The following is a 12,782-nucleotide window of genomic DNA, read 5'->3' as shown; positions in this document are numbered from 1 at the left end:
TCGGGGACATTAAATATCTAAATCATAATAGCTTCTTAGCTAATATGAATAGCAACCAGAGATGTAAAGCCTGGGACTATAAATTAAGAGAAGTTTCTCCTGTCTGACTGCTTGGCTAAACTCCTTTTGGTAAAAACAGTATTATAATCTCCAAAAATTAAAGTAAAAATACAGGGGATATGAGCATGATCTTGTCCACGAACTTCAGTTATTTTATGACATGCATTTTCACCTTACTTGTGTTTTTTCTTGATTTGTAAGTTATGAGTAATTTTCATACTCCTAACCTTTACTTATTAGAAATTTATTCAGCATTTAAATGGAGTGCAGGTATTCAAAGTGTGTCTATCCACACTGTAGGTTCTAAGGTCTTTCTTATCACAGAGTTGTGGGCTATTCTCTGAAAAGGAATCTACTCAACCGTACCACAGTTCAAAACAATCTTGCTTTAATTATTAATTGTATCATTAGTTTAATTGTTTAATTGTATTTTATCTAGTATTTATAATCTCATTTATGTGGACAATCAACTTACTATTATTTTTTTGTCTACAGAAAAGCAGAAATTTTCCAGATGACTTCCAGTAACGACCAGAGTTGGATTTCAGTGTTACAAAGTAAATCCAATGACCTGCCTCAGATGACATCTGGTGACCTGCAGACATTTTCTGAAGGGCCTGTGTTGAGTTTTCATAACATCTGCTATGGAGTAAAAGAGAAGAGTCACTTTCTCCTCTTTTGGAAAACAAATGAGAAAAAAGTACTATCAAATATCAAGTATGTGCTTGAACCTTTAAAAGGCCATTTTATTGACCTACAGTGAGCTTCACAGCTTTCGATGCTGTGAGCATTTGTGTTCAAGTCTTCATACATGTTGACACATGCTTTCATTCCTTTTGTCTAAACTAGGACTAAAATGATTAGATCCCTAACTAAGTGTATGTTTAACTCTAAAAGGAAATGACAAACTTTGTAAAAATGGTTGTATCATGTGTTTGAGAGACTGAGCAATTTTGTGTCATTTAGTTTTTTAAGTGTGGCGAGAGGAGCATTGTATAGAACCCACTATCAGGTGTCTCTGTGAGTCTGCAAATGTTACCATTAGGCTTGTTAATTTTTTTTTCTTTTCTAGAGAATAGAGCTGATACTTTTCCTCTATGGGAATAGGAAGTGAATTTGGGTTAGCTCAGTTGGCATGGCCACTGTGTCAGGTTTTTTTTTTTTTTTTTCTTTAATTGGGGAAATACTTACTGATAGAACAAGCAACCAACCTTTTCTGAGTCTCCACGGAAAGAGTGGGGGAAGTAGTTATAAAAGGGTCCCTTGACCAGTGTGGCTGTGGATCTATAGAGTCAGAGGTTCTTTCTCTTCTTGGTGTCTTGTATACTATACCACTGTGGTCTTTCATGTTAGTTGCAGTGAACATCCTTCAGAGGACAAGGAAATGACAAGTTGGGTAAAATGTTTGTACTTGGGTGAGAGAAATGATGACAATCTGAGCTGACTGGGCTGAGGCCAGGAGCACCGTGCAGAACCGGAACTCTCTGTGCTGCCCGCCTGCTGACATGCTCCTTCCCATCTCTTTCTTGTGTTGGTTATGAAATTTTGACCAGAAGAAGGAGAAGAATGGTGGATGCAAAGCCCTCCTCTTCTGCTGCATGACTCACTAGAATTGTTAATGAAAAGTGGACACATACTTTGTGAAACATAATCAAGTACATATTGGTTCCTTCAGATTTTGTACTAAAAGAGGTGGAATTGGAATATGTGCAGGTTTGAAAAATGTAAAGTGCCTACTGTGCGAGGGTGCATTTACTTTGCTTATCTTCTCAAGCTAACTCATGACTCACTACACTAAATGTCTCTTCTGCTCAAGGCTTCTCAATGTGTGTATTTCTGACTGAATAGTGTGTGTCTCACTGAAGGAGGAGATCACTGTCTTATGTTTTCCTAGGCTCATAAAAGTACAATCAAATCTTACAATTCTTTGAAATTTTATAGTTAAAAAAAATAGGAAGGATTGATATTCATGCTTACATATATTTATGATTTAGATATTTCTGAGACTTTGGGATAGGAAAAGGGTTGCTCTCATTTTCTTATTTTTTTTATTAATATTTGAAGCATCATCTGAATTCAAAATGGTAACTAACCCTTTCACCAGAGTCCCTGACTGTTCACACTGCACTATTTCCTCCCATTACTGTGTCTTTTTCCTATCCATTGTCAAAACTGGTTTTGGGGAACTATTTGAAAGCAGGCTGCCCACATGATGTTCCTTTATCCCTAGATCCTTCAGTATTGCTTTCCAGAAAGGTGGCCTTTCATCTGCATAATCCCTCAGTCATTGTCTGGCAGCAGCCAAGGGGACATGTAGCCTCAGAATGAAGGCAGAAGTGGTCCCAAAGGCTGCCTGTCTCTGTGCTCCTCACATAGGTGACTGACCACCTCATCATGTCTCTTCAGCCTCATCCAACCTGGTACTTTCTAGTCCCAACCCATTCGAGGTAATGTTAAAATTGATCACCTGGTCATTTTCTGTCTGCCAAACTTCACCATAATGCCACCATTGTCTCTTTGTGCTTGATTATTATGAGGGAAGACACTTTGACATTGTCCCAGCATCTTCATCCTCATTAAATCTAACTCACGAGTGTAGCCCCAGCGGTGACTCCTGTTTGATCAGCAACTACTAGAAGAGTTGCAAAGGGTGGTTTTCCATTGTATCCTCTCATAGTTTGCATTCTAGGAAGTAGCTTCAGCCACGGTCTCTTCTTTCATTTCCTGTATTGACTCATGGATTTCTATTTCATTCAATAGTATTCAGCAGTTATTGTTATACATGTTGATACTCCTGGTATCCCTTATTTGGACAGTGGAATACCTTTCAAAATGAGTTCTTTTTGTCCCTCATTATTTTGACTCATTCTCTGATTCTTTGAAGACTTCTTCCTTGACACAGTTAGAAGTTCCAGATTCTCATGGGGATGTTGATGCTGACCTGTAATCCCAGTCACTTAGGAGGCAGAGGCAGGAGGATCACAAGTTTGAGGCCTGCCTGGCAACTTAGCTTTCTGAAAAGGGTTGAGGATGTCATTCTGTGGTAGCCTGCTTGTCCAGCATGCAAAAGGCCCTGGTTCCGTCCTCAGTACCCCATTTGCTCCAAATAAAGAAATTTCCGATTCACTCTGTAGTTATCCTGCCACTCCTGGAGTCAGCTGATGTTCGTTTGTGTGGAGGATGGTTTTTACAAAGCAACAGTGCTATTATACATCATTGTATTGTATTGCTTATTGGTGTTGTACATCATTGTTCCTAGGCCTTCTCAATGAACTTGCCTAGGGAATATATGTATGTATGTACACACGAACATGTGCACACACATGTCTATTTTTGTTCAAAAGAAAAAAACAACTGCCTCTCTATGCAGGTGCATATGGATCTCGCAGAAAGAGTAAGAGGAGTAGTGGGTGGTAGGCAGCTGTTCCTGCAGGACCCTGGGAGTTGTCCCTGTTAACTTCTATTGCTGTCTATGTTGATTATAACTCATGACTTCTCATTAATGCAGCAATGACAATTCCATACTTTGGATCCTTTCTATATTTCCATGTTTGTCAAATCTTCTCAAAAAAGTGAAAAACTTGCTTTCATTATTTTTGTGATACTTACTGCTTTGCTAACTCATTTCTCTTATTCCCTAATAGAAGCATCTGCCCAGCCTCTGACTCTCTTCTCTTTTCCTCTCAACCCCTTTACAGCGTTCCTGGGTGCTGGTGGTTTCTCTCCTCCACCCAGAACTCTATCCTCTTTCTACTAGGAAAGGAAGGGGAAGGGCAAGTCTAATAGAAACGTAAATTCACAAGTGGGAATGTAACTGAGTTTTCTTTCCAGTTAGTATATTCTTATTTTTAGTAAGCTATTTCCTATTTCTTTTTTAATTAATTGAATTTATTTATTATTATTTATTTTTGTGATACTGGGCATTGAATTCAGGGCCTTGCAGATGCTGGGCAAGAGCTCTATCACTGAGCTACATTCCCATGCTTTTTTTGATTTGTTTTTGAGACAGTGTCTCCTTATGTTGCCCATACTGGCCTCAAACTTGTGATCCTCCTGCTTCAGCTGCCAAAAACTTGGGATCACAGGTGTGCACCAGCACAGCTGGCTCGAATTTATTTTTTAACTCACACATAGAAATGTAAAAATTGCACATCTTAATCGGGTTGTTTCCTACTTTTTGAGTTGTGTTTTTTTTTTCTTCATAAAAAGAGTGCTTTGTTATCTTCAGAGTAATTTCCGTTTACAAAAATGAAGTCATTCAGTTAGTCAACATAGATATGACCTCTGTTCTCTTCAATATCGTAGGTTCTTAAATGCATTTGGCAATAAGAACATTTTTACTGTGTTGCTCTGGTGAGATAGAAGGATTAAAAGGTATAGTATAAGCCTCCCACTTCGAATTAGAAGTTCTAGGCTCATGGAGTTTGAGAAAATGAATCCACTTGTGTGAGCCTGTGTGTAAGGAGGTGAGTCATGTTCCAGGAAGGGCATGGATGCCTCTTGTCCATAAACAAAGCAAAATGAAGGAGTGGGCCATTATCCATTAAAATGGTCTAGGTAAGACAGGAATGCTTCAGGGAAGTTTCATTCCACACATTTGTATTCAGTGTGTTGCCTGTTATGGGAGATAGAAGAAAGGGAAAGAGGGGACATTGTGACACAATTCTTGTTGGCAGTGCTTTTCAGAATACAGCAAGGAGAACTTTGTACACAAGAAATAAATGACAATGAGGAATTGTTTTCCTTTCCTTCTTCTTTTTTTTCATTTTGAGGGTTTCACTAAGGTTCCCAAGTTAGCCAAAAACTGGGATCCTCCTCCCTCAGCCTCTGAAGTACCTGGGATTTTAGGCCTGGGACACTGCCTGACTGGAAGTAGCTTTTTGTGGATAATAGAAAGGTGGGGATGCTAGAAAATTGTGGAGCATATACTAAAACAGGGGTCAGTAAACCTTTTCTACAAAGGGCCAAATTGCGAATATTTTTTCTCTCTCTTTTTTTAAATGTTACCAGGGACTGAACCCTGGGGCATGCTACCATTGAGCTACATTCCCAGTCTGTTATTATTTTATATTTTGAGACAAGGTCTCACTAAATTGCTTGAATTCTCACTAAGTTGCCCAGGCTGACTTTGAACTTGCAATCTTTCTGCCTCAGCCTCCCAAGTTGCTGGAATTATAGGTGTACATGGCAATTTTACTTCCAACTTTCTGGATCATACCTCCATGTTGCAACTAAACTGTCTTTGAAGCATAAAAGCAGCTATAAACACTATGTAAATCAATGGGCATGGCTCTGTCCTAGTCACAGGAGAGGTGATCACCTCAGTGAGATCCTGGACTAGAATGTGAACTTTAGGAGGGTTAAGATGTTGTTTTTTCATTTCTTTATCTGCTTATTTTGTTCTCAGCTCTGTCTCATGTCCTAGAAGAACGTCTTGTCTTTATATCATAGACAATGTTGTGTTGAAAGTCATGGAGGTGGAATTGGTCATTGCTCTATGCTGGAACCTTTGCATATGTGATTGTACATTATTATTTATTATTGTTATTATTGAACATTATTGTTTTTAGAATGATAGGGTTTAGTGTCAAAGCAAGCAGACTTCTTTGTCTTAACATATTCAAGTTTAGTTTGTGGTCAAATAATTCAGGATTGCTTGGTCATCATTTGAGTAGGTATTATAAAAACCTGGAAAACTCTTCTGGATATGAAGCCTTAGTGAATACCAAGCTTGTTTCTGGTCATTTCAGTAACAGATACTAGGTAGCTAGTAAACAGAAAAGGTGCATCAAGCACTGTAGATAAATGTCCCTTACAGTTTACCCAATCACCGGTATGTTTTTTTCCTTGGGAAACGAAAGGTCACAAGAACAGAAAGAGATTTCTTGTGTTCCAGTTTGCTCGAGTTTTATGGAATTCTATCTTTGATGTTTCAGGGAGAGGTACCTCAGTTAATGAACAAAGCAAAAGGTACTTTTCACCTCAGTCCCACTGGCCACAGTATACTTGTGACAGTTCAGGTAGTGAGTGCTGAGGTCCTCTTGAATGTTGGCACTGTGGGGCAGCTGAGCTGCACTGGGAAGTTCATCATCAGTGATAGTTGTGAAATTCGAGGATCGACCTCTGTGGGAATCCTTACCTGAGAACGAAGTAACTGTCAGCTTGGATCTTGCACTGATGCTGTTTTTCTGTGTGGAATACATGTTGACCTACTTACAGTTTCTCAATGGCTAAGCCAGGCTCTGTTTTACCATACTGTGTAACCCATGGTGGCTCTGCTGTACTTTTTTCCTCTTTCCTGCTGTATCTGAATATTCACTACCCCACTTATCCAGTTTGTTTGAAACACACTGTTCGGGGCCTGGGCATCTTTAAAGTTTGTCTCCTAATGCAGCAATGGCTCCAGATTCAAAACTGAGCATTTTCCAGTCATTCTTGGTGTATGTTTTTTTTTTTTTTTTTTGTCTAATCAGTAAAACATTTTTCTTGAGTTGTAAGCACCTGTCATGCTTTCTTATCCTCTGGAATGCTTTATTCTAGCCTTTGGATTTCCACCTAAGATACCTGGTTCTTTGGTCTGGTTAAATTTTAGTAACAGACCACTACCATTGATATTCTGTGAATTAGTCATTAATTGTGTAGAATTTGACTACATTGCATTGAAGCTATTGGAAAATATTGGTGTTGAAACACTTCTCAGAAGCTGTGATGTACTTTACAGAGTGTTAAAGAGAAGTAAGTGGAACAGTGAGACTTCAAGGGAACATGCTATTATTGCAAGTAACTTTTGCTACTGCTGCTGCTGGGAATGCAGTCCAGGGCTCCTTTGTGCTGAGCTGTGGGTCTACTGCCGAGCTGTGTCCTCAGGCTAATTTGAAAAACTTTGATTATCAGATGTGCCATTTTCCAAAAGGAATAAGGTTTAGAAAACAAGTGAAAGGCAATGAGAGATGCCTGAGTCATCTTCCTTATAGTGACTTCCTGACTAGTGACTGACATCTTTTGTAAACTAGACTTTTATTAATCAATATATTTTTTCTTCTTTGACTTAGTTCTTGTTTTCCCTCTGCAGTTTCATCAACCTTCCTTGAGTGTATTCAGTGCTGACCTCAGTTGAGCTTTGTTTCAGGTGTGACAGTGTACTGACATGTTCTTGTGTTTCCAGTGGGATCATGAAACCTGGCCTCAATGCCATCATGGGACCCTCAGGGGCAGGCAAATCCTCGTGAGTATGACAGACAGTATGAGCAAACCTTTTTTGTGCAGTTTCAGGAGGCTTTAAAAATCAGTTTCTGAAGCAGGTGTTGATTGAGTCTTTGCTAGCATGTCCACTCTTGTCCTAGGTGCTGGGGATAATATGTGGTTGGGCTACTTTGTGGTTTTATTCCAAGGACCCAGAAGTCTTCTTAGGTAAACTTTATGAACACAGCATGATAATGTAATTGACATTCTGCTGTTGGTCATATTGTGAGCTAATGAGGAGGAAAAGGAAGGGGATGATATAAAAAGCCGGGAGATGGAGCTGAAGGTGTAATTGAAGACATGAGTCTTAGAGAAAGGAGTATATTGTCTGGGTTGGACTCTCCAAGATTTGTCATTTGGGATGTCTATGGTGGATAAGCCAAATTGGCCTTTCTTTTATATATTTGGGTGTTCTCATAACTTCTAATGTAAAGGAAAGTGAAAATTTAAATATATTCATATGTGTATACATATATATATGCACATGTGTATATGCAAAATTTTAGTTGAACCCTAGACTTTCTGACTAGCTTGTTTTTCAACTTGCACAAAATTTCAATTCAGAGTAGCTGAGAGATATGGCCTGTGTTCAGGGAAAAAATGATCCACAAAATATTTGTCCTTTTATAGGTTGTTGGATGTCTTAGCTGCAAGGAAGGATCCACGTGGATTATCTGGAAAAGTCTTGATAAATGGAGCACCTCTACCAACCAGTTTCCCACGTAATTCAGGTTATGTGGCAAAAGTAAGTGTTGGTGTGTTTGCCTTTTAGGTTTCCCCTATTTCTCTATGACCAAGAAGCTTGGCTTGTAGTTTACCATGCTTCCAGCTGAACACAGGACATGATCCAGGAACCACCTCTCTTTTACCAGCTTTTCATAATCTCTCATAAGATCAAGGATGGAATTAATTGAAAAGAGGGAGAGGACCTGGAATATGACCCTGTAGGGTAGTGGTGTCAATTCTGTCTGTTGTATTATTTCCGAAAGTGTCTGCTCTTCTCCCTTTTTACCCTCGCTGCACCTTTCTCCTTCCCCTACAAGATGCATTTGTTACATCCTCATACAAAATGATCTGGAAGTGTCTAGTTTAGTCAGCATACTTACACTCCATCCGAGTGTGCGGATGGAGAACAAAGGGCTTCCTTTAGGCTCTGCAGTTGTCTGTAGGTGGAAGCTTTGCAATTTGTGGAGCTGAAAGTTTACCATGAGCTATAATTTACCTTGGCTCTGTTATTTTCATGAATTAAGTCACATTTATTGGAGGGATGGTTTTAGAAAAACTCAGTATATCTATTGACATATCGTTTGCCTTCAGGGCGATGCTGTGATGGTCACTTTGACGGTGAGAGAAAACTTAGAGTTCTCAGCAGCTCTTCGACTTCCAACTGTGACAGATCATGAAAGAAAGGAACGGATTAACAAGGTCATTCAAGAGTTAGGTCTGAGTACAGTGGCTGATTCCAAGGTAATGTGGAAAAGATCCTACAGAATCAGTCAGGAAAGAGGACCTCCCTGGGTGGACAGTGTAACCTCCATTAAAAGTTTCCTAGACTGTGTGTGCTCAGTCTAGGATGATGGGGAAATGACTGGTTATATAATATGAAGGTGGACATGAAGCTACATAAACCATCCTGACTGGTCTAATGTGGGGATGGAGTGTGGTCAGTGTAGAGAGAGCCCCTCCCACGGCCTTGTCCACAGTCCTCCCACCCTCGTTAAGTCAAGGCAAATTTGATGTCTTTGCACCAACTGTTCTTCCCAGTTTTTCCTCCGCCCTTTTAACTGTTCTTCTCCCTTTCTTCCTCTGGGGAATTTTGTTCCATTGTTTTTTGAGATATATTTCTGGAAATGATAAATGATGGGAACCCAGTGATTCTTACTATGTTTCACTCTGGGGTAATGTGGCTTCCATAACTATATTCAGTGTATTTATTAGTATTTACTTCTAATTTGTGTAGCAATCAAGTTAGTTTTCTATAGCTTTTCTTTGGCAGTTTTTTTCTCACATCTCTTCCCTCCCTTTCTCCATTCTTCCTTTCTTCTACTAATATTTATTTCTCAGTTCTTATATGTCAGGATATTTTAGGACTGGGAAGCACAGTTGTGGGTAAGTGTAACAAAGAGTGTAGAGAGAAACTCCATGCCAAGTCCAGCCATGTGGCAGCTCTGCCCTGAGCTTCATTTATTCTTTTGGTAAAAGAGAAAACTCCTCTTTCTCCCAGAGTTCCATTTACTTACTGTTCAGAAAAGTGAGGATAACAAGATGAAGTGTCTCTAGTAGGGCTGGCACAGGCTGGTTCACCAAATGGTAATTACCACGACCATTCTTGTTGATAATGTAATGATCTGCGTTTTAGGTTAGCTCTAGTGGAGAAAGAAAAAGGACCAGTATAGCAATGGAGCTAATCATGGATCCTTCCATCCTGTTCCTGGATGAGCCCACAACTGGTTTAGATTCGAGCACAGCAAGTGCTATCGTTTTGTTCTTGAAAAGGTAAATGCAATGGGAACAATGTTCTTCATTTACTTAATATCTGATCACTTCTATGTACCAGGTATTTCTGGTGCAGGGGATTCTGAAGTAAACAGCAAAATTTCTTCATTCTTTGTTAGAGGGAAACAGTCAGTTAACAAAGAAGTATTATCAAGAAAGAAGAAACAAAATCTTAGGGAAGGCATGTCTTGGTGGTGGGTGGGGAGCTGTTTTAAAGAGTAGGAGGGTCAGGGTGATCTGCAAATATGTGACATGTGAGTTGGGAGAGAGTGAGCAAGATCTGAGGTATACACAAGAGTCCTGATTGGAAGGAGCAGCCAGTGGCCCTGAGGCAGACCATGCCTGATGACTGTGGCCCAGCAGAGAGGTGAGAGAGACAGAAACCAGTGACAAAGGGGAGTGGAGTTGGCTGCTGTACAGCTATAGCAAGACTACAGGCTAGGGACTGAGCAACAGAAATTATTTTTCTTTCAACTCTGGAGGTTGAAAGTTGGGATCAAGGTATCCATTGCATTGATTCCTCTGAGGCCTCTCTCATTGGCTTGTAGGTGGCCATCTTCTCTCTGTGTGTCTCTGCCCTAATCTCTTCTTAACCAGACACAGTAAGATGAGGACACTCAGTGACCTCATTTGATCTTAATGACCTCTGAGAAGACTTTATCTCTAAATGTAGCTACCTTCTGAGGTAACGGGGGTTAGGATTTCAACATATGGGTTTTGGGAAGCCACAGTTCAGCCCATCACAGTTAGAATATAATGAGAGGTATTGGTGGGCTGGTGGCAGGTTGTATAGACCTCACTGTCCACTACAAGACACGTGGCTTTTCCTGTCACTGGAGAACTTAGGAGCATTTCATGAGTGTTGGAGCAGAGCAGTGGCAATGGGAAAGCTATAAGGTCAGTCCAGGGTGAGTAAAGGACACCAGAGAGGAACTGAGACAGGATAGGACTAGGATGCTTATGGTGAGATGGTGAGAAGAACGTGGGTTCTGGATCCGTTTTGAAGATAGAACCAACAGGATCAGCTGAGGAAGTGGACCTGGGGTGTGAGGATTGGGAGAATGAATCTGCAATTTTGGCATGAACAAATGGAAGAATGAAGTACAAAGAGATAAATAAAATGACATTTTCTTTAATCCAGAAAGGAGACTGTGGCATTAATGTTTATGGGAAACATTCAAAAGTTAATTTTTTAAACATCCTTAAAATGAATAAAAAATTAATTGAAAACTGACAAAAAGTTTCAAGAATAGTACAGAGGAATCTCGTCTCCATCACCTAAACTCCCCAGCTGTTACATTTTACTTCACTTCCTGCCCCTTCCTCCATCTCTGCTCTCTCCTTTTATAACTTTTCGGACATCATGTCCTATCACCCTAAGCACCTCCAAGGGCAACTCAAGATGCAAGCACATGCCACAGTGCCATCTTCCACTGAGGAAATCAACAGTCATGGCTTTACCACTGTGCAGTTCCTGGACTTCAGTCAGATGTCACCAGGTCCCCTTGAAGTCTGTTTCCTTTTTCGCCTCTGGATCCTTTGTAGAAATATGCCTTTCCCCCACCCTTTTCTGTAATCTGGAGAAGTTCCTCAGTCTTTCCCTGTCTTTTGGACCCTTGTAATTCTTAGCTCATTGCATGGGGTGATCCTCGCGTGGGTCATGTCTATTTCCCCAGACCATGAAGTGCTGCAGTGTCCTCTGCAAAATGTACTTGAGGCTTCACCTACCTCTGGTGGTGAGAATCGCCATCATTTGATCATGATGGTGGCTGCTGGGTTTTTCTGCTGGGAAATTATTATTCCTCCCCTTTGCAATTGATTACGGTTCTGTTGGGAAGGATATTTGGCTATTATGCTGATATTCTGTTCCTTATCAAATCTCTTCCCACCAGTTTTAGCAGACACCAATTATGCCTGCTCTTGTCCCAGTTGCCTAACATGTGAGAGTTGACATTCTGTAGAAGGAAGAGATTTCTCTCCTTCCCTATTCATTTCTCATTGAATACATTGGTTTAAAATCTGGGATTCACTGTTTTAATGATCAAATTCATCCTGATTTGGCCAGTGGAAGCCACTCAATATGGCTTTGCTTTACTTTTGACATCTTCTGAGTCATTCTAGCAGTTCTTTACTTCACGGTCACTTTGGTGTTCTAGCTCATCATGTACTTTTCCTGTGTGAGCTGGTTTTTCCAGGATCCCTGGTTCAGCTGTAGTTAATATGTAGAAACTGAGATGTGGTTTCTTAGTGACCTCACTACTACTCATGTGGCATTGCCTCTAGAACCTTAATATACAGACCTAGGAAATACACAATATGAATGTATGAATGTGTGTATGTGTTTGTGTGTGTATAGATATGTATGTATATAGATATAAATATCCTATATTTTATTTGAAAATATAATTATTATAAATATATTTTATGATTTTATGGGGTTTTTTGGTGTATGAGTGTGCGTATGTGTAGATAGACAGGTAGGTAGATAGTTTTTTGTGTGGGATGCTGGGAAATCCAACCTGTGATTTCACATTCGCTAAGCACCTACTCTATCACTGAGCTACTCTTTAGTCCCTAGGTATATATTTCCAATAGAAAAACTTGTAAATATGTATATGTAACTATCGCTGTTTCTGTTAAGAGTAGATATATTCAAAAGTCAATGAGTTCCTAATAATATTCTAATCTGGCACCTTTGTGTTATCTTGAGTCTAAGCCATTTCTATTTTGTAAGTGACTTCAGTGAGATAGTTTGCTACCATCATCTCAATATATTCACTTACTTGCTCAAACAAGTCATTTAATTGTTTAATGCAAACAGTCTCCCAATGACTCTGGCCGCTCCTTTTGTCTACCATCTTTGAATCCCCTCTGCCCCATTTTTAAGCTTCCAGACACACCCCCTTCACGGCTTCCCCTCTTTATCCGTACCTTCCCCTTCATCTGTTGCCCATGCCCCTATAACAAGTTTCTATGCTAAAAGA

The 12,782-nt window shown here is 39.9% G+C and overlaps 1 protein-coding gene across 1 annotated transcript in view; it reads left to right on the top strand.

Annotated features, from left to right (window-relative positions):
* The first annotated feature begins 561 nt into the window (after window positions 1–561).
* LOC124967353 (broad substrate specificity ATP-binding cassette transporter ABCG2-like) overlaps window positions 562–12,782 on the top strand; it is a 37,426-nt gene continuing 25,205 nt past the window's right edge. Inside the window, exons 1-5 of the mRNA XM_047529561.1 lie at window positions 562–777; window positions 7,226–7,285; window positions 7,933–8,047; window positions 8,620–8,769; window positions 9,662–9,798. Of these exons, the coding sequence (XP_047385517.1) occupies window positions 575–777; window positions 7,226–7,285; window positions 7,933–8,047; window positions 8,620–8,769; window positions 9,662–9,798 (665 nt within the window). The 5' untranslated portion in view covers window positions 562–574. The remainder of the gene's footprint in view (window positions 778–7,225; window positions 7,286–7,932; window positions 8,048–8,619; window positions 8,770–9,661; window positions 9,799–12,782) is intronic.

This window comes from Sciurus carolinensis, chromosome 16, assembly GCF_902686445.1.
Source record: "Sciurus carolinensis chromosome 16, mSciCar1.2, whole genome shotgun sequence".
Taxonomy (NCBI): domain Eukaryota; kingdom Metazoa; phylum Chordata; class Mammalia; order Rodentia; family Sciuridae; genus Sciurus; species Sciurus carolinensis.
The sequence above is the reverse complement of the archived record's forward strand: the minus strand, read 5'-3'. Positions and strand labels throughout refer to the sequence as shown.